This window comes from Carassius carassius, chromosome 12 (genome assembly GCF_963082965.1).
Source record: "Carassius carassius chromosome 12, fCarCar2.1, whole genome shotgun sequence".
In the NCBI taxonomy this organism is placed as follows: domain Eukaryota; kingdom Metazoa; phylum Chordata; class Actinopteri; order Cypriniformes; family Cyprinidae; genus Carassius; species Carassius carassius.
In genome coordinates this window covers 17,889,224-17,910,438 of record NC_081766.1, presented here as the reverse complement: position 1 = coordinate 17,910,438, position 21,215 = coordinate 17,889,224, and the positions used below count along the sequence as shown (strand labels likewise).

The 21,215-nt window shown below is 42.0% G+C and overlaps 1 protein-coding gene across 2 annotated transcripts in view; it reads right to left on the bottom strand.

The window, feature by feature from the left end:
* Positions 1 to 21,215, bottom strand: part of LOC132154986 (TGF-beta receptor type-1-like) — a 50,778-nt gene extending 29,563 nt beyond the window's left edge. For both annotated transcript variants that reach the window (XM_059563743.1, XM_059563744.1), the window contains exon 1: positions 21,099 to 21,215. In XM_059563743.1, the coding sequence (XP_059419726.1) occupies positions 21,099 to 21,189 (91 nt within the window). In that variant the 5' untranslated portion in view covers positions 21,190 to 21,215. The remainder of the gene's footprint in view (positions 1 to 21,098) is intronic.

Below are 21,215 nucleotides of genomic sequence, written 5' to 3'. Positions count from 1 at the left end.
ATGGTAGTGGGAATTAAATGTGGTAGTGGGAATTAAATGTATAAGGGGACACTGGGACAGGTCACCAAATTTTTAAGCATCTTTGGTCACCTCATTCACTCAAGCAGTTACACTGTGATAAATGAATCTTTTGAGGTACAGATATTTCCTGTTGTCTTTTAATTAATATTTCAACACTGAGTGTACACTGTTTGTCATGCCAATAAAACATAACATTTCAATCTGAATACAAAGTCATAAGAAACATATGTGTATAATAAATAGAAAAAATAGAAAAATGTGGTTCTAAATAGTTTTCGGTAGAGTATAACATGCCAACTGCAGTTTTTCATAAAGTCTGCTATGCCTTTGTCAACAAATTATGTTTTGAGCAAAAAGAGCTAAATCAATACAGACAAAACAGTTATCAAGAACTGCTAATGGCCCAGCTTACACATCTAAATAGTGAAAGCACATTTAACTGTGTATTAAATGAAGATACTTTGTTCTACTCCATAGGTCTACAACCCTGCTCCTGGGGACCCACTGTCTTGAAGAGTTCAGCTCCAACAATCATAAAACACACCTGAAACAGCTGATCAGAGTCTTCAGAATCACTTGTAAAGTCACAGGCCATGGTCCTGTACCATGATGGTAGTTGAAGAAATTCAGCTTGGTTGGTACCATGATGTTGATCATCAACTTATTTTGTGAACTCAGCCTTTGATCCTAAGTTTGTGGAGAGCATGCACATGAATGTGTGACATCAGTGGTGAACAGCCAATCACAGGCCTTGCAACACAAAGCAAGCGAGAATCACTCCTTGTGCGATACCCTGCGAGATTCAAAACTCAGAATATGAGGAATTTAAACACATTTACACTGAAGAAAGTACTTGTCCATGAAAGGGGACAAATAAAAGAAATGATCAGTGCAGTCACAAATGAAACTTGTGAAGTTAGTTTATATAGTTGATATTATATAGAGATAGAGACTCTAACATGTAATTATTGTATGTAGTAATTTTTTAAAGCATTATCTATTGATTCTACAGTTTATTTATATTACATATTATCTGTATATATTAATATTAATTTAAAATAAATTGTTTATAATAATTGTTATAACTAAAATTGCTTTTGTGTTATGGATTATATAAATCATATAAAATAATTAATTATCATTAAAACCGGACAATTTTGTTGTATTTTATTTATTTTTACTATGTAGTGACCTTTAATTTGAGGTAATAGAAACTGGGGGAGTGACTTTTCTGTGTCAGATGTGTCACTTTGATCTCATCTGATTTCAATAGCTGCATTCCACTGTCGGGCCAGTGCGAGCCAGGGCTTAAAACGGGCCAGGCGGGGCTAATAGCCTCACGCCAGTAGCACGAGGCCAGAATAGCGCAGGGTTTCCACAGTCGAGCCAGAAGCTCTTCTGCGAGTCACTAAAACATGCCCTTTACACACCTCTCTGGAGCACAGCGCTCGTGTTGTTTGAAGATGGTGAGAGCGCGGCCAGGGCTCGCTCGATCTCTCTCGCGCACGTGCTCTCTCACGCATGCGCTCTCTCTCTCTCGAATGCTCTCTCTCTCTCTCTCTCTCTCGATCTCTCGTGCTCTCTCTCTTTTGCGCTCTCTCTCTCTCTCTCTCTGTTAAACTGACAAGGACTTAAAAACACTAAACTTTCACTCTATGATGGTTAAGCTGTGCAATTAATCCGCGAATCACATTCGTCAAGGGCCGGGGTGCAGCTGGGCCGTAGAGTTAATGAATAACGGATTAACTACGACAGCCTACATCGCACATCCTGCGATGTGACTATCGTGGATTCGTAAATCGCGATATCGATGCTTAAACGACACATCGTGCAGCCCTAACGAGCGCTGTCTTGCTCTCTCCCTCGCGCATATTAATCAATTGACACGATGGTGTCGATGTTTTAATCATTTAAAATGAGAATGTAAGTGTGCTCACCCCATTTTTGTTTGTAATAAAAAATTTGATTAGATTTCATATCGCAATACATATTGCAGAAAAATAAAATATCGCAATGTCATTTTTTCCCAATATCGTGCAGCCCTACTGCTGACTAAGAGTGAGTTTTAATCTCAAATTATTTTAAAAAGTCTTTAATACCGGTGTTAAAGCGGTTATCTTTCTGAAATGATCCGCTCTGACGCTCTCCAGACGCGGTGAAACTCCGCCTTTGTTCATAACCCCTCCTCTAGCTCCAGCTGGCCCGCTTTGGCCCAAAGTTTTCGTCAGGCCAAAAAACCCTGGTCGTTGGCCCCGAGGAAGCCCCGGCGAGGCACGATCAAGCACCGGAAGTGACAGTGGAAGCGTGACTGGCCCTGGCACGCACTAGCACGCCCGGTTTAGGCTCGCCAGTGGAATTTCCATTTGAGATGTTGGTAACACTTTATTTTAAGGTGGCCTTGTTAAAACTACATGTACTTACTATTATAATAATAATTAATTATGTATAATGACATGCAAGTAACCCTTAGCCAAACCCTAATCCTAACCCCAACCATATAGTAAGTAGTTAAATAATATTACTCAGTACTTAAATGTATGATTACACTGTAACAAGGACACCTTTAAATAAAGTGTAACCAAGATGTCTTACCCAGAACATAACCTGCCCTGGAGCAGGTTAGCTGTGGAGTTTAAGCTACTATGGCAATGAACGTTGCTCAAAGCCAAGTCACTTTCATGGTACCTAAAACCCAGGACTGGTACAAACTAAACTAAAATTTACCTGGCTAGCCAGCTATTCCGGCTTCATGGTACAGGCCCTAGGTACGCTGAAGCAGGTTGGAAATAAACGTTGCAGGATAGTGGGTCCCTAGGAGCAGAGTTGTCAAACTGTTAAAAATACCTAAACTCAACAACACCATTTCAAATCATGGAGTATGTCCTGTTAACCTGGTTACACAGGAAAAGGAGACAGTCAATGCAATCTCCTAGACGGACTGAGTCAACTCAGACGCTGTCTGAAGTCTAGTGTTGTGGAGATACAAGGACACAAACCTGCAGAGACAGCAGTGGCCAAACCTCAAGCAGCCACAGGCCTCAATTAAACCAAAGAATTCAGATGCCTACAACATGGAATTGAAATAAGCTGAGAGAAGCAGTAAACCTGTTTTCCTTACAGGGGAAACAACTGACATATTTTCAAGGAGAATACAGTATTCCAACAAACAAAACTTTCCTGTTTCAAATAAATGCAGTTCTTTCCAGAAAGAAACAACAAAAATCCCAGTTTCCTGTCAAATAGCACCTTTTTAGTGAACTAAGTTATCTTTTGTGTCTGACTGCTCTAATACTTTCAAAAACACACAAGGTTTACATATAAATATTGTAATGAATATTGGCTGAATATTAGATGCTTGCAGCTCTTAAAGTGTTTTAATTCTGAAGCAATGAATTTGTGTAAGAAAAATAGCCATATTTACAACTTTATAAACCTTAATCTCTAGCTTCCGCTAACTGTCGTATGCACATTCACAAGAGATTGGCATCCCCTTGGATGACGTAGGACGTATGTGTAGCATAAACTCCGGTGAGAATATGCTAGTAACGTGAGAAACAAGTTTTGTTTACAACAAAGGAAAACCAGTGTCCTCTTGGCTTATACTGAAATCCAGCGACATTTTCCTTTACAAATCCTTGTTTTGTACAACTAATTTGTGACCGGTGTTTTGTTTTGCTCTCTCCTCTGCGCTTCCATTCTCGTCACTTTCGCATTCGTCACTGCGTTTGCCTATGTCCTACATTATCCACTGGACGCCACTGACTTTAAATAAAAAATCGACTGTTTACAGTTGTCCTACATTATCGACACAAACTATTTTTAACACAGTAAAGCTGCTTTGACACAGTCTGTATTGTATAAAGCTCTATATAAACGTGACTTGACTTACCAACAATGTAATGCTAATGTCTATTTTTTATTTATTTATTTTGTTTAAAGGGTTCATATAATGCTGCTAAAAAGAACATTATTTTGTGTATTTAGTGTAATGAAATGTGTTTATGCGGTTTAAGGTTAAAAAAATCATTATTTATCATATCATTATTTCTCCTCTATGCCCCGCCTTCTGAAACGTGTCGATTTTCACATGGCTCATCTCTCTGAAAAGTGAGGTGTGCTGTGATTGGCCAGCTATCCAGCACGTTGTGATTGGCAGAATGCCTCAAGCGTTAGACGAAAATGTTATGCTTCTTAACACTCTAAAGTGAGCCACGGCCAGTTTGAGTGAGCAGAGGCGGGTGGCTTGAGAACGGCGTGGCTGGCGGATTCTACGAAGGAGCGTACCTTGGTCATGCAGCAACCACATGAGACAAAACTTGATGTATTTCCTCAGTGACCAGCACGGATCAGCTCCTAACTTTATTAGGTAAAGTGGCAAACATATTCTTCATAATATCTCCTTTTGTATTCAACAGAAAAAAAGTTTGAAACGACTTGCAGGTGAGTAAAGTATGGCAGAATTTTCCTTTTTGGTGAACTATTCTTTAAATCTGAATAGAATTCTAAAGCCTGGTTTCACAGACATGGCTTAGGTTAAGCCAGGATTAGACCATAGTTCAATTAGTACATTTAGTAGCTTTTATAAATGTGCCTTAGAAATAAAACATAACTGGTGTGCATCTTGAGACAAATCAATAGTACTGACATATTTTAAGATATGTTAGTGCAAGTTTCTTACAGTTAAAACAGGGCATGCATTTTAGACTGAGCCTAGGCTTAGGCCTGGTCTGTGAAACCAAGGGTAAATTCTGAGAAGATGCTGGTATTCAAACAGAGAAACAGTTGCAATGGCAGCAAGTCACTGAACATTCTCTAGAAAACTCCTTAAAAAAGTAATAAAATTAGATACAATTTGGCTACATCAGTGTTATTTTTTCACTGACATTTTATCAATGTTTTGTATATTTGACTGTAAAAGTTTAAAGTTTCAATTTGTTGTGTTCGTAATTATTATTAATTTTTTTTTATCTGACAACAATCCATGACATTGTGAAAACCACAAACTATTTTTTTGTATTGAAAATTTTCTTTTTGTTACTGGATTCTTGTGACTACGGCCCAGAAGAAAAACAGGCTACCAATCTTACTTGTGTAAGATGTCTGTCTCCAATACAAGAATCTCACAAGGACGCAATTCATAAAAAAAAAAAATTTAATCACACCACTTTGACAAGCAGTTTTGATATAAAATTGATTATAGGTGAGAGATTTTACATCAAACAATGTTCCAATTAAATGATTCCCTCAGAGAAGAGGTAAGGAGCAGAAAGTCAAACAAAGTGTCTCACTCTGCGCCCACTGGGGTCATAATATATGCAGTATATGCTGTGTGTTGTCGCAGTCACTACTCTGAATGAAGTCGTAAGTAAATAAGAGTTTCAGAGTAACCAATTTCAAAAGGATTAATCAAAAGCTGCCATCAATAATTGCCATAATACATTATGGGGGCCTGGAATATGCAATCCATTATGTATAATTGATTCAGTTTTAAACACAACACACACATGATGTACAAAACAAATGGTGAATGTATGAACCAAACTATAAAGGATTGGTTTAGGTTTACCTTGTTAATCTGTTTTCTGATAGAAAGTTCATACTTACAATGCTACCACAGAAAAAATTAATCAATTACTTTTGTCGCTTAGCAACTGTAGTTACAGCACATTGCTGAACTCATTGCTTTCAGTTACCTTTACAAATCCCATTACTCACGCAGAGCCTCCACCCATAAAGCACCCTCACACACCCTCACCTCAATGTACTCCAGCAATGCTTGTAAAGCATGGTAAAATTAGTCTATTTATGAATGTATGTAATTTATTATTTATTATTTGTAATATTTTATATTTGTAATATCTTATGTCAACCCTATTTCCACTTCAGCTTCGGTTTGTTCATGGATCAACATTGATGATTATTCGAATGTACTAAAATACAGCAAAAGATGAAAAGCTCATGTTATGGAGGGGCGTCTCCTCACTCACTGTAATGAAACTGAAAATTCTTCAGGCTAGAAAAAAAAGGAAGTGGGCGTGTCCAGACAGCAGAGACTAAACCACAGCCTCGCCAATGTAATGAGTAATAACTGAGTGAGCTGACATTTACATTAGTAGCCAACTTCAAGCATGTTTTTGTTTTGAATGACTGGAAAGGAAAGATCAGATTCTTTTAATAGCACAGAAAATACAGAGGATGGTAGACAAAATAAAACATAGACATGCAGATCTGAATCAGTCAGTATACAGATCACCAAGATAATGGTAACTCAGCTGACAAACATGTACACACATTGTTGTCGTTCAAAAGCACTTGTAAGATCAGTAAGATCCAGTAAGAAGTGCGTCAGTAGATTTGGTTTGGGAAAACAACAACAACAAAAACTATTATTCAGAATGAATATGATCAAAAGTTACAGTAAAGTACGGAGCCCCGCACATGACATGCAAGAAAAAGAAATAAATTGTGCGCACGATTTACTAATTTGTTCCCTCAATTTACTAAAACGTGCACACGATTACTATTGCGTTCCCTCAATTTACTATTGCGTTCCCTCAATTTACTATTGCGTTCGCTCAATTTGCTAAATGCACCTGATTTAGCCTTATATTTTTTCCTGCATGTCATGTGCGGGGCTCCATAGTAAAGATATTTATAATATTACAACAAATTTATATTTCAAAATAAATGCTGTTCTTTAACTTTCTATTCATTAGGGATGGGACGATAACCGGTTTTATTGATAACCGTGATAAAATGTGCTGAAGGTTAGTAATATCGTTTAAAAATGAATTATCATTAAAACCGTGTTTGATTATCGCGGTTTTAATAACTCACTATTAAATCATGTCCAGCCAGCAACAGTCTGACGCAAGCGCAGCGCACAATGTTTTTTTTGTTTTTTTTCGAGAAGGAATGGCGAAAGTCAGTGACTTTTCTATGCTTCTACACTTTTCATTGTAAGGAAGGAAATGCCACAGAATTTAATCTTTCTTTAAATTAAGTGCATAGAGTTGCTTGTTTTATTAGTTGTTTGTTGATTATTAAATATAAAACTTGCTGAAATGTTTTCAGTGTGAGCATCAACTATTTTTGAACACTTTCATCTCGTTTCAACAAAACCGTGATAATATTGATAATCGTGATAATTTTAGTCACTATAATCGTGATATTAAATTTTCATACCGTCCCATCCCTACTATTCATCAAATAATTTTTGTAGTTTTGTAGTTCCACAAAAATATTACCATAGATCACAGCCTCTGTACCACATGCAGCCCCTCCAATTATTGCTAAAAGCCAGAGTCCCGCCACACGCTTGGTGGTTAAAGCGATTTCCAATCAGGGTGGACCACCGCTGGCTCGCCAACTCATTTTTCAGTGCTATAATTAATTGATCAGTCATGTCTCTATGGTAATATTCACTTTGTACAGTTTTAGATAATTTACAGTTAAGATCGTATCCCATGAACACTGGTAAGTGATCACTGACATCATTCACTAACAAACCACCTGTTATGTTATTGTCAAAAATATTACAGAATATGTTATTTATAAGTGTGGCACTATGTGATGTTATTCTGGTGGGTCTGGTGATGAGTGGGTACAAAGCCAATTTAAACATGATTTCTTGATTTGAAACAATATCACTCATTAGAACATTCAAAAACTAAGAAATACATTTTTCTGTTTAGATATTTAATGGTCTGGTTTCTACAACTTTCACTTTAGAGCCAAAACCTTGCTTTAAACTTGAAAGAAAAAAAGATTTGACCTTGATAATTATCGTTAACAACTGAAAAATGATCATGATAATTTTTTGGCCATATTGCCCAGCCCTACTTTGTAGTTTTAGGCCCTGTCAACACGGACACGGGTATTTTTATAACCGTGACTTTTTTTACGCGGTTCGGCCTTTCGTCCACACGAAAACGCAGTTTCAGGGCACCGAAACCGAACATTTTTGAAAACTACGGCCAGGGTGAGCATTTTCAGAAACGCCGGTTGCAGTGTTGTCGTGTGGACAGTATAACCGGGGTTTTTGCCTTGCGACGTCAGAGTGTGCGCCGTTATCCGCTGTGTTTGACGTCAGATTGTGCGCTGCTGACTGCTTCTGATTGGCCAAGGTGACTTTACAATTTGGGTTATATCGCCGCCTGCTGGTGTGGCATGCTCTTGACAGCACTTGATAGTATGTTTTGGCGTTTTCATGTGGACGGGATTTTTTTTTTAAACGCAGGAGGAAAAACTCCGGTTATAAAAATACCCGTGTCCGTGTGGACTTGGCCTAAGACTGCCCTCTGGCTCTGAACACATAACCTAAGGCATGCACACATTCAGCTTGTCTGTAGGAGGGAGTCAGATGTCTTAAGCTGCCAAGTTTGGAGAACATTACACAGATGAGGCTCCGCGTCCAAATCTGTGAGTCACACTCAGAAAGACACTGTGGCCAGCAGCACAACGCCACCAACTTAATCCAGATTACCACAACAAACGGACTCTAGATCCTCAAACCACATGACCAAAACAAACAACGATGAGAGAATTGTGATTATATAATGGACAGAAGGAAAAAAAATACTACTTTGGAATACATCCTAACCCAATTTTTGCTTTTCTTGTCAAGTGAGACCACCAATCAATCAATTAATCAATCAGTGCAACCCTAGTCTGTAGGTATGTTTACTGTCTATGGCTTTTAATTTGTTGACAGAAACATTTTCTGAGAATTCAATTTCATTTTATTTTCTGATGCATGGTACGAGTCAATAACCTGCTCTGTAAACATTCACGTTGACCCTCTGGTATTTCCACATGACAGAATATGCTCAGGCATGCACAAATGGAAACCAGCGGATTCTGATTGGTAGGCAACCAATTCTGGCACCTACAAGTTATTCTGTCCTAGAACTGGCAGACACATTTGACTCAAAGACCCTGTTTGCACCTGGGACCTGACATCCCAAAATAATGTGTATAGACAAACTGGAAACCAAAAACTGCTTACACTATTTCCCCTAATAAGGATAAAAAAAAAAAAAAGATCTCTGTAAAAAAAAACTGTCTAGTCTTACTGGATTACCAGGACAAGACATGAGTTCCTTGGACTGACTCAGAAATCTTCAGTCTAAGAAAAGAATGTCAGAAAATATAAGTAGATATGTGCTGACCCACATATTAGTTAGGTTTTCTACACATCTTCATCCAAATATAGAAACTGTTCATTACAATTGTCCTAAAATGTGTTCACTCTGCTAGTAACATCACAAACCATGCAATGCCATGATCAGTCATGGTTTACACAAATTTTTAGACGTTTTTTATTTCAAAAGCACAGAGATTTGGTCACTACCTCGTGTCAAACAAATTTGGAAACCAGCTGATTCTGATTGGTAGGCAACCAATTCTGGCACCTACAAGTGATTCTGTCCTAGAACTGGCAGACACATTTGACTCAAAGACCCTGTTTGCACCTGGGACCTGATCCCAAAATAATGTGTATAGACAAACTGGAAAGCAAAAAGTGCATACACTGTTTCCCCTAATAAGGTTCTCTTACGAGAGCTCTCTACGGGAAAAGTCTCTTTTCACGAAATACTGAAGCAAAAAACTATCCTTAATTTTGTATTTTTGTAAAGCGCATTTGCAGCAGTACACAGCCATAGGCGAGACGGCTCGTTCGCTCATTGGCTCACGCATCGCTGGATCACGAAGGAAGCAAGCGCCGTCTGAGAAGCATATCAGCGGGACGAGCCATTCTGAAGCTGCTGGCCTTCGCCGCCTTCCACTGCCGTTCCTGCTGCGCTGTCCGGCGCCTATATCCTTTCAATTCTGTTATATCCAACTGTTCTTTATGTGTCACACACTCCTAAAAGAGCTTGCGTCTTTTTTAAGATGCCTTCCTGCGGCTCGTCAGAGGAGGGACCCACTCAGCGAGGGAGACCGGTACGTCATCTGTGTCTCCTGCCTGGGTGAAGATCATGCAGCGCTCGCGCACGCTGACGGCGGATGCCCTCACTGCGAGCTGTTGCCATGGTGGCTCTAAGGACTCGCCTGGCCTTTTTCTCTGAGCCTGCATTCTCCGCTGCGCTGAGGCGCCGTGAAAGCGCCGCTTCCAGCGGATTCCGGAACCGTCTTTAGCTCAACCGAGCTCGCCGGTTCGCCCTGCTTCACCGGCCTCCCCTGCATCGCTTCCCGGTGGGCTGCGCCCGCTGTTTGCCGGCGCGTCGTCCGAGGAAGTCGATCTCAGGGCCGCGTCGGGGGAAGAGGACATGCGCTCTCTGCTAGCTTCGGGCAGTGAGGGCTGGGCGAGCTCCGAGGAACTCGCGCCTTCTGCTCAGAAGCCCAGCAGACGAGCTGACATCGAGAAGGAGCCGGGGCGAGTGCTCACGTTGGACGCGACGAGTCTCGGCCGCGAGTGATCTGCACCAGCGCCCCCCCCCCTTGTTCCCGGCTGGATGGTATTTTCCTTTCGGATGAGCGTACTTCTCAAAGCCCGCCTCATTTCTTCCTGAGCTTCACGAAGAGGTGGCGAAGGCTTGGAAGGCTCCATATTCAGCGCGAACTCGTTCATCTGTCTCACTAGCATTCTCCACACTGGATGATGCTAAAAACAGGAACTACCTGTCACTTCCGCCGGTGGAACAGGCGATAGCGACGCACCTTTGTCCGCCCTCTGCTGGACGGCGGCAAAAGCGGTGTTGCCATCTAAAGCCTGCTGTGTGACGCTGAGTCTGCACTACTCACGATGGCTGCTTCATCGAAGCGCAGGTGTACGAGTTCCGCTGTGGCCGAGCTCTCACCCAAGCGCGCCGCTGTTTCAGTTCCAGGAATTGTGACTGTCTCAGCGTTTTCTGCAACGCGCAAGCCTGCACAGTTGCCTGCTTGCCTGCACATAAAAGCCGTTATCACAACAGTTTCAGCAACGCAGCTCGAGATCCCCGTTCTTGCTCTACCGGCCGTCGCCCCGCGCCGCGGGGACCGCGGCAGAGGATTACGGTGAGGCCGGGAGCCCCAAAGCCATCCTAGGAAAGCCATCTATGCCTGCTGCATGACGCTGCGTCTGCACTACACACGATGGCTGCTTCATCGAAGCGCCGGTGTACGAGTTCCGCTGTGGCCGGGCTCTCACCTAAGCGCGCCGCTGTTTCAGTTCCAGGGATTGTGACTGTTTCAGTGTCTTTTGCAATTCGCAAGCCTGTACGGTTGCCCGCTTGCCTGCACACAAAAACCGTTATCACGGCTACCCAGATATTTCCCGAAAAAGGTGTAATTTCTGGTGTCCCGGCCACGGCCGATGGTGCTATAAATGTAGTGACGATGCCCACTGCTCAGTGCCCATCTCCACATATAAGCACAGCCCTTCACACAGGGCTCGCGCCCATAAAAGCGACTCAAGTCGATCACGCGCACTATATAGTAAACGTGCCCACTCCTCAGTGCCCACAATCACTATGTCACACGCGTCATGTGGTTTCTGTAAAAACGAAACCCGTGCACGTTCGTCCGGCCACGGCCGATGGTGCTATAAATGTAGTGACGATGCCCACTCCTCAGTGCCCATCTCCACATGTAAGCACAGCCCTGCACACAGGGCCCGCGCCCATAAAAGCGACTCAAGTCGATCACGCGCACTACATAGTAAACGTGCCCACTCCTCAGTGCCCACAATCACTATGTCACACGTGTCATGTGGTTTCTGTAAAAACGAAACCCGTGCACGTTCGTCCGGCCACGGCCGATGGTGCTATAAATGTAGTGACGATGCCCACTCCTCAGTGCCCATCTCCACATGTAAGCACAGCCCTGCACACAGGGCTCGCGCACATAAGATCGACTAGGATCGGTCACGCGCGCCACATAGTAAACGTGCCCACTCCTCAGTGCCCACATACATTATCTCACACACGGCGCATGGTTTCTGTAAAAGCGAAACCCATGCACGTACGCTCTGCCCAGGCAGACAGCGAGTCGAAAGTGGTAAATGTGCACGCTTGCAGCCCACAGTTACTCGCAGACATCACGAGTCCCACGGGACCCGCTCAGCCCTCCCCCAATCGGTTAAGCACCGGGATGGGGTCGAGGACGAGCGATCTGCCCGCTGTGATCAGCGCGCTCCCCGCCTCAAATGCCACAGGCGTAACGCCCATGGTGCAGCGCACCCAAGCGCCGCCCTTGCCCAGTCAACAGAGCGTGCTTCGCATCCAGCCTTTAGCCTTTCATGCATGGTCAGCGCTTCCAGGGGTTTCGGATTGGGTGCTAGGCATTATAAAGAGAGGCTACTCGCTACAGTTTTTTTCGACGCCCTCCGCGCTTTTTAGCACGCATCGAAACTACGGTCAAAACAGAAGTAGCACACATACTTCGGGCCGAAAAATCAAAACTGTTGAGCAAAGGGGCTGTAGAGCCTGTGTCTCGAGCTCAAAGCGAGTGGAGGCTGTACAGCAGATACTTTCTGGTGCCCAAGAGAGACGGGGGTCTCAGGCCCATACTGGATCTAAGACAGATGAACAAGGCATTGATGAAACGCAGTTTCAGAATGCTTACGAACAGGAAACTCCTCGCGCAGATTCGCAGAGGGGACTGGTTCATGTCAATAGATCTGAAGGACGCGTATTTTCAAATACAGATAGTGTCAAGTCACAGGCGATATTTGAGATTCGCCTTCGAGGGCCAGGCATACCAGTTTACGGTCCTGCCGTTCGGCTTGTCCGGGCTCCTCGTACGTTTACGAGGTGCATGGATGCAGCGCTCGCTCCTCTTAGACTCAGAGGCATGCGAGTGCTGAATTATTTGGACGACTGGCTGATTCTGGCTCGATCAGAGCACAGGGCCGTTTTACTCGATCACCTCGAGAAGCTCGGTCTCAGTGTCAATTGGGCGAAGAGTTCGCTGAACCCCAGTCAGACGATTCTGTTTTTGGGTATAGTTCTGAACTCGTGTTCCATGACGGCGCGGCTGTCACCACAGCGCGCGTTGGGCATTCAGCGCGCAGCGAGTTCTTTCCGCTGCGGCGCGACCATTACGCTCAAACACTGTCAGAAGGTACTGGGCCTCATGGCCTCAGCATCTCTGGTTCTGCAGCTGGGCCTGCTCCGTATGCGCCCCCTGCAGCTCTGGCTGAAGGCGCGGGTGCCGCGCAGAGCGTGGGTGTCTGGCCGACTGCGTCTCAAGGTCAATCAGAGCTGTGTCACAGCCCTGAAACCCTGGACAGCAAACGGCTGGTACCAATCAGGTGTAAGCCTGGGGACTTCCCCGAATGTGAAGATGGTGTCGACGGACGCCTCCACTTCGGGATGGGGAGCGCTGCTCGAGGGCAGACCGTCCTTTGGACTGTGGCCAGAACGGGAAAAGCTCCATCATATCAACTGTCTGGAAATGCTGGCAGTGGAGAACGCGCTAATGCGCTTTTGTCCCCAAATCAAGGACCACCACGTCTTAGTCCGTTCGGACAACATGTCTGTGGTGTCCTACATAAATCGCCAGGGCGGTCTTGGGTTCCCGAAACCTGTACAGGCTGGCGGAACGCCTCCTGGTTTGGGCTCAGCGCAACGTGCGTTCGCTGAGGGCAGTGCATGTGCCTGGGCTACAGAATCTGGGTCCAGACAGGCTGTCCAGAGGCAATGTTCCTATGGGTGAATGGTTTCTACACCCGCAAACAGTCCGGCTGTTTTGGGAGAGATTTGGCAGGGCGGAGATGGACCTCTTCGCGTCCCACGAAAACGCTCACTGCCCCGCATTCTTTTCCAAGAACGAAAGTGTGCTGTCACGGAAATGGTCGTGCTGCCCGCTTTATGCTTTCCCTCCCGTCTCCCTCCTTCCGCAGGTGATGGAACGGGTGAGAGAAACGAGATGTTCAATACTGCTTGTAGCACCTCTTTGGAAGAACCAACCATGGTTCCCAGATTTGATGCAGTTAGCAGATGACGCCCCGTGGCCAGTACCGTTGAGGAGGGACCTCCTCTCGCAGGCAAGGGGTTCGATTTGGCACCCTCAACCGGAGTGGTGGTCCCTCCATGTGTGGGCGCTCAACGGTTACCCGCTGATCTAAATACCATCCAATAGGGAGTGCTAAATACCATCACTCAGGCTAGAGCTCCGTCGACACGACGTCTGTATGCCTCGAAGTGGTCGGTGTTCTCCAGCTGGTGCACAGCTCGAGGATGTTCACCCCTTAGTTGTGTTAAGTTACGGAGGTTCTCTCCTTCCTACAGGAGCTGTTGGATAAGGGCAGAGCCGCATCCACGCTCAAAGTTTATGTAGCGGCCATCGCAGCGTTTTCTGAAACAGCGCTCGGTCAGTCAATAGGAAGGAATGATTTGGTCATCCGCTTCCTTAGAGGAGCTAGGAGGCTGAATCCTCCCAGACCTCCGTAAGTCCCTATGTGGGACCTCACGGCGTTTTGGAGCCTATCCAATCAATTAGCCTTCAGCATCTGTCGTTCAAGACAGTATTCTTGTTGGCTCTCGCTTCAGTGAAGCGTGTGGGTGATCTGCACGCGCTCTCGGTGAGCCAGTCGTGCTTGGAGTTTGGGCCTAATGACTCAAAGGTCATACTCGAACCTAGGCACGGTTATGTGCCGAAATTTCTCAACACGCCGTTTCGGGCTCAGGTTATTGCCCTGTCTGCCCTGCCGGTGTCAGGAGAGGATAGAGACTCGAGTCTTCTTTGCCCTGTCAGGGTTTTAAGAGCTTATGTGTCTCGCTCTGCTGCCTCTCGACAGACTGAGCAGCTGTTTGTCTCGTCCGGTGGACGTTCCAAGGGAATGGCTGTTTCGAGACAGACTCTATCCAGATGGATAGTTGACGCTATAGCGTTAGCTTACGCTTCCAGGGGCCTTCAGTGCCCGCTGGGCGTCAGAGCACACTCCACAAGGGGCGTCGCCTCGTCGTGGGCGTGGTCTACTGGGATCTCCTTGCAGGATATATGTATGGCGGCAGGTTGGGCCTCGCCGTCTACATTTATCAGGTTCTATAACCTGGAGGTTCCCGCCTTGCAAGCAAGGCTGCTGTCGGTATAGTCAAATCAGGGCCCTGAAGGGAACTCTGAGTTCGTGAGCGTTATGCGCTGCCGACTGTTATATGGGCAGTATTGCGTAAGACCCGCATTGCCACATTGGTCAGGCCTTGCCTCAGCTGTATGATGTCATATTGCCGCATCTACGGATGCTGCTAGATATGGGACGGAGGGCTTCCCCCCTTCCTGTCCTGGACTCTCTGTGAGTTCCTCAGGTGACTGTCCACTGTAAATCCTGGGCGTTGCTTCAGGTTTATTGGTGTGTGATCCCTGCGCGCACGGTGTTTTACATTGGGTTCCCGTAGCGTCTAAGCTAAGACACAGTACGAGAGAGCTCTCGTAAGAGAACGTACTCGGTTACTAAACGTAACCTCGGTTCTCTCTAGAAGAGCGAACGAGTACTGCGTTCTCTGCCGTGCGTACGATTCACTCTGGTTCGCTTCGGCGATGAAATAAATCAGGTGAGTCAGCCTTTTCGAGCTCCTTTTATAGGTTGGGCCACACCCGTTTTGGCGGGAAGTGGCAAGAAGGGCGCGAAGCCCTGCGCTCGATAGGCTGTGCAGTTGCCGCAGAACAAGCCAATGAGCGAACGAGCCGTCTCGCCTATGGCTGTGTACTGCTGCAAATGCGCTTTACAAAAATACAAAATTAAGGATAATTTTTTGCTTCAGTATTTCGTGAAAAGAGACTTTTCCCGTAGCGTCTTAGCTAAGACGCAGTACTCGTTCGCTCTTCTAGAGAGAACCGAGGTTACGTTTAGTAACCGAGTACGATTTATAAAAACAAACAAAACCAAGACTTGAAGTAAAAAATACATGTGCTGTCTGCACCCTCTGGACCTTGTTTATTTAATGGTGGAAGCGATTTGGCAACTCTGGAGGTCTAGTAACAATCTGAAGAAAATTAATAATATGCTGTACATTTACATGAACATTTACATAAACATTTAGAATAAAAATGTATGCGGTAAGGTGCTCAAATTAGGCTAAATAGCTTTACACGCAATTTACATTACTAATTGAAAAGGCATTAAAAATGTTATGTTTAAAAAAGTAAAGACTTTTGATGGATGACTTTTTGCAAGATGTTTTCCATGGCATTTTAAGCTGGATGCGTTTATTTAATGGATTTGTCAGATAATACTATTTCCAATTCCTGTGAGTTCTAAATTGAAGAAATCTTTTTACAGATTTAACAGAGTCAAAAGTAAACATTTTCACTCAAATAAAGACTAGTCTCTGATATGCACTTGACTTGTGAGAGTCGTGAAAGACAACTTTGCCTGAATTAATATGCAGCCATGAATGAGCGCATGTTGGAAATAAAAGCGCTGAAATGAATTCTCTCTCTTTTGTCTATGCTCATCATTAATCTCGTGAAGTCGGAGTAACGCATATAATCCATCAAGATCCTCTCCCAAAAAAGACATAACTTTGCATGAGTTAAATAATACAGCCATGAATGAGTGCATGTTGGAAAAAAAAGCACAGAATTTAATTCTCTCTCTGTTGTAAATTTGCTCCATCATCAGTCTCGTGAAGCCGCTTTCATATTGCCGTTCACACAGCGGGTTGATACTCCGGAAATGCTCCAGCACGGCCACTGCATGTAACTTTTAACAAGATTCACTTGTTTAAAACACCCTAAATTGTACATTTACTATATAACCATTATTTTGCTAATAAACATCTAAATAAATAAAACTCTATGGAAATTAATTATTTATTAGAGATCACAGTTTCAGTATAGTTCTGTGTAAACTGCATAGATAAACTGCACTGTCAGCAGGCATTTCATAATCTAGAAGGACAAAAACATTATTAATAATTTTGATATAATATTCCAGTTGAGAAATTCAATAAAATATGATGTTTTGTTCATTATATTCCAATATTCCAGAAAATATTATTCAGTGAATTAACATTATCCAGTGAATTATTCTTGACTCTGTAGTTATTAAACAGCATATAAACCTACTAAAACGGTAGTTTAAAATGAAGTTGATATGACTCCTGTCCTTTATTTATTTTCTACATTTGGAAACATTACACATTCTACATTTTTTAGTTTATTGTTAATGTTAGTGTTGTTGCTGTTGATGCTTTTTATGAATAAAATGTGTTTTTTTATTGTAATATACAGATTAAATTAAACGTGAAAGACTTTAAAAAAAGATGACTGAAAAGAGGAAAAAACAAAGTGAAGTATGTTCTTTCTTCACTTAGTCATTTATTTACTTTATAACAGTTAATAAATATCGGTTCTGCATATCAGTTATAGGGCACATAAACATGCAAATAAGTGGTATCGTATCGGTTATAAAAAAAATCAATATCGGTTGATCACTACTAATTTTGCCCATTGTATTAAGGATATTTAGATGCTTTACAGGAATTTTTTTTAAAATAATAATTAAAAAAATTATTTTTAGCAGAGGAAACTTATTGGCACACACAACAGTCAGCAGTATCAATACACAGTTTCATGTGTCTGGATAGCAATATGCATATGAAAATTGTATGCAAATGAGATTATACTTAAAACTCTGTTGTAAAATATATGTAATTAAATATGGTAATTTCTGGGATTTTGGAATAAGGAATAAAGCTTGTGCACATAAACTTCTGCAGGGATTCATAAAGTGTAATTTTGTGCAGGTTGTGGCATACAGTATGTACATTTTTATAAATTTGAAAATCTACCACTTGTGCATACGCATACTTTTAGGGTGAAAACTATGCAAAATTTTACACATGAGGCCCACTGAGTGATCTGATCACAGGTGGCCAATTGAGTGACAGCACTGTTTACACTTGGTATGTAGTCTATGAAGTGACCACTTGTGATCGGACTTTGTTAAGGAGAGTCTTTTTAAATTCATTACTTGTTACATATAGTGTTGTCACGGTACCAAAATTTCAGTATTCGATACTGATACCAGTGAAAATCCACGGTTCTCAGTACCAATTTCGGTACGAAAGCAAAACACAGAAATATGCTTATTTAAAAAAAACAAAAAACTTTTTATCACTAAAAATAAAACCAATGCCATTCTTTATACTTATTTACAATTGTGTTTAAAGTTTTTCTACAAGTAATATAATTATGAAAAACAGTAAACAAGTTTCACCCAAATGTAATTTGTCTTTTAATTTTTGAAATTTAAACACATTTTATTTTTTGGTAAATAAAGGGGATTTGCTATTAAAATTAAAACATGGAAGAAATATTGTGTGATTTATTTCTTTAAAAAATAAAGTTTTATTAATTTTTTTCTACAGTAGTAGCAGTATCACATACATTCTACTAAATAATAGTAATATTTCTAACACAATGCCTTTATGTAAAAATTAACTTTTATTTTGACAGGTTACCGTGAATACCTTTAAATTGACACTGTTTTTCCTCAAATGAAACGGTAAAATGCTTGTGAAGTGACTCAGAACAGTTCAGGTGATGTTGTTTTTGTATTTATGTCCTCATTGAGACGGCAGATGTTGAAATAACTGCAAGCGTCACGCGCTTCAGTCTATGTAGTAATCAAATCCTCACGTCTCTGCCATTCATTCATTCATTCACTCACACAGAGATGCACAGAACATGCAGGATTCATATTTCAACCAAATTTCTGAGGCGTAACATTTACAGATACTGGTCCATATGGAGATTTGATTTGATTAATTTATGCTAACTTTGACAAATTCGGTGACTGTCCATATTCAAATGTAAGTTTCATTTTCATGACTGGATTTTGAGATTCCGTCCGCGTTTTCTGCTTTGAGGAAATCATAGCGCTGTATGCATCAAGAACCGGGTTGACCGGGTACTCGGTACCACTGGTACTTAAAGAAACCTGGTATAGTCACATTTTCATTTTTTTTAGTACCGACTTGGTACCGAGGTGCCGGGTCTTTTGACAACAATAGTTACATCAACGTATCTTTTAATGTTTAAACAGGAAGAAACCTCACTTGCTCTCAAATATAATTGAGATTCAACAGAACAGCAATAGGACAGCGATGTGGCCCCATGTGTTTCAGACTGCCTATGGGTTTTGAGTAATCAAAACTGATTCATGTAGAGCTGTTAGAACGTAATTGTAACGATAGAAGCATTGTTTCAAAAAAGTAGGGATCCAGTCAGGACAGGCAGGGTCAGATACCAGCAAACAATAACATCCAAGGCACAGACAAAAGAGTAATCTAACAAGACAATCCAAAAGTGGTCAGTGGTCATGCAGAATAAGGCATTAATAATGTTTTATGAGTACTAATAAACTGTCAATATACTAGTAAAATACATGCTAATAAACGACTAGTTAATAGTGTTGATAATTGGTCCCTAAGCTAAAGTGTTTTCAAATTCTATACTATTTTGTCTAAATAAATTTGAAAGAAAAGTACTAAAATCAACCATTTTAAATGCTACTTGAATTTAGGCAATACAATATTAATTTAGCTGTTTAAACGGCCAGATGATAATACCACATAATAAGATCCATTTCTTCTGTTCTGACTTTCAAGCAGTGCAAATCTGCACAAGAAGAAATAAATAAATAAAATAATAAAAGGAAGCAGGTAAAACATTCAGATGAAGGACAAACACTTCTCTGCCTATTACAGTATGTATCTGAATCAAGGACATCACAGCTACACGTACTGTATATCACACAAGTGACACAAGAATATATGAAACTTTAAGCTTTTTGGGATCTTTACATTTATAAATATATCATAATGTAAAGTGATCAACACATCTAGAATATGTAACATGTTTGACATTCTTTCTTAATTTATTCATCATCGTTTGTGTGGGGTGCCCTTTCTTTTTTTCCACCTTTCATCTATCTTATGGTTACTTTTCCCTTTTTTAAATTCTTATGCAATGTTTCCCATTTTTCTTTGACTTGATAGTTGAATGAAGGAATGATTGTTATTTCTTCTTGTGTTGAATTTACATTAAACAACGTTAAAAGGATGCTCTGAGTGAAAAACATAACAGCATGATGTAAAAGGCTTTTGTTTGCGTAAAGGAATGTCGCTGCAGCGCCCAGTCAAAATACAAACTACAGGCCTCATCACGTTATCTCGTGATATATCACAGAACCATTTAAATGGATGTGTTGTTATACACAAAATCATTGCTGTAAGGTTTTAAACGTAATGATTAAGGTACCATTAGTATCCTATGGTAGCTGTAACAATTTAGAGGGCGTGTACTGTTATGAAACAAGAGAAAACGCCTTTGATCAAACAAACTGTTGCATCCATTGACGTTTGATCACATTAAAATTACTAAACTAAAAATAATGGATGGAAGATATCAGTTATCCCATAGCTGGTGTTCTGTACCCTCTGTTAAGAATAGCCTGTGATATTTGTAACGTACAGAAATAGTCCGATCTGTTATTGCAACTCAAGTAAACATGTAAAACAGGTTTCCCGTTAGTCCATATAACTCGTCAACAAATAATGCATCGAAATGCAGACATTGATGTCACTCGTGCGGATCGAAAATGAATAAGAATCTGTCTGGGCTGTGCCCTTTAACCACTGGAATTAATAAATGAGTCGATAGGGAGGTTTTAAATGTCGCATTGTGAAAGCAAAACTGTCAAAACACATGCGCAACAGACGTGAAATAGGAACCGACTGATGGTTAACTGCTGCTCAAGCTCGCTAATGAAAGCAAACCTACCTGGTCAACAGTTTCAGATGACTGAACATTTGATTTATAGACTGTTATAAATGAACAGGAGCTTTGAAGTATTGTAAATAAATACCGGGTCGCGATATCCAAACCTCGCGCGGTGCTCCGATTGCATCCGCGAGCCGCTCCATCTCCCGGTCGGAAAAAAGAACAACTTGCTAACTGCTGTGGATGTGACCGATGTGAAGGCACCGAGATCACTAAACTCATGCCAGAGCGGCTTCCTATGACCTGCGCCATATTTGAACACCCCTATGTAGTATTCTGAAGCGAAAATAAATGAAACGCGCGGATAAAACTTGAGAAATGTAGGAGAGGGGAAACTACGAAGTGTTACAGTCCCGCGAACTTACCTCGTGCCTCCTGGGTCACCGTGAATAGGAGTAAAGTCAGCAGTAACGAGCGACTAAGTAATGTTCCCGCGTCCATCGCGGTAGAGAGCATTCTTTATGACTGGTCAGTTTTTTTTT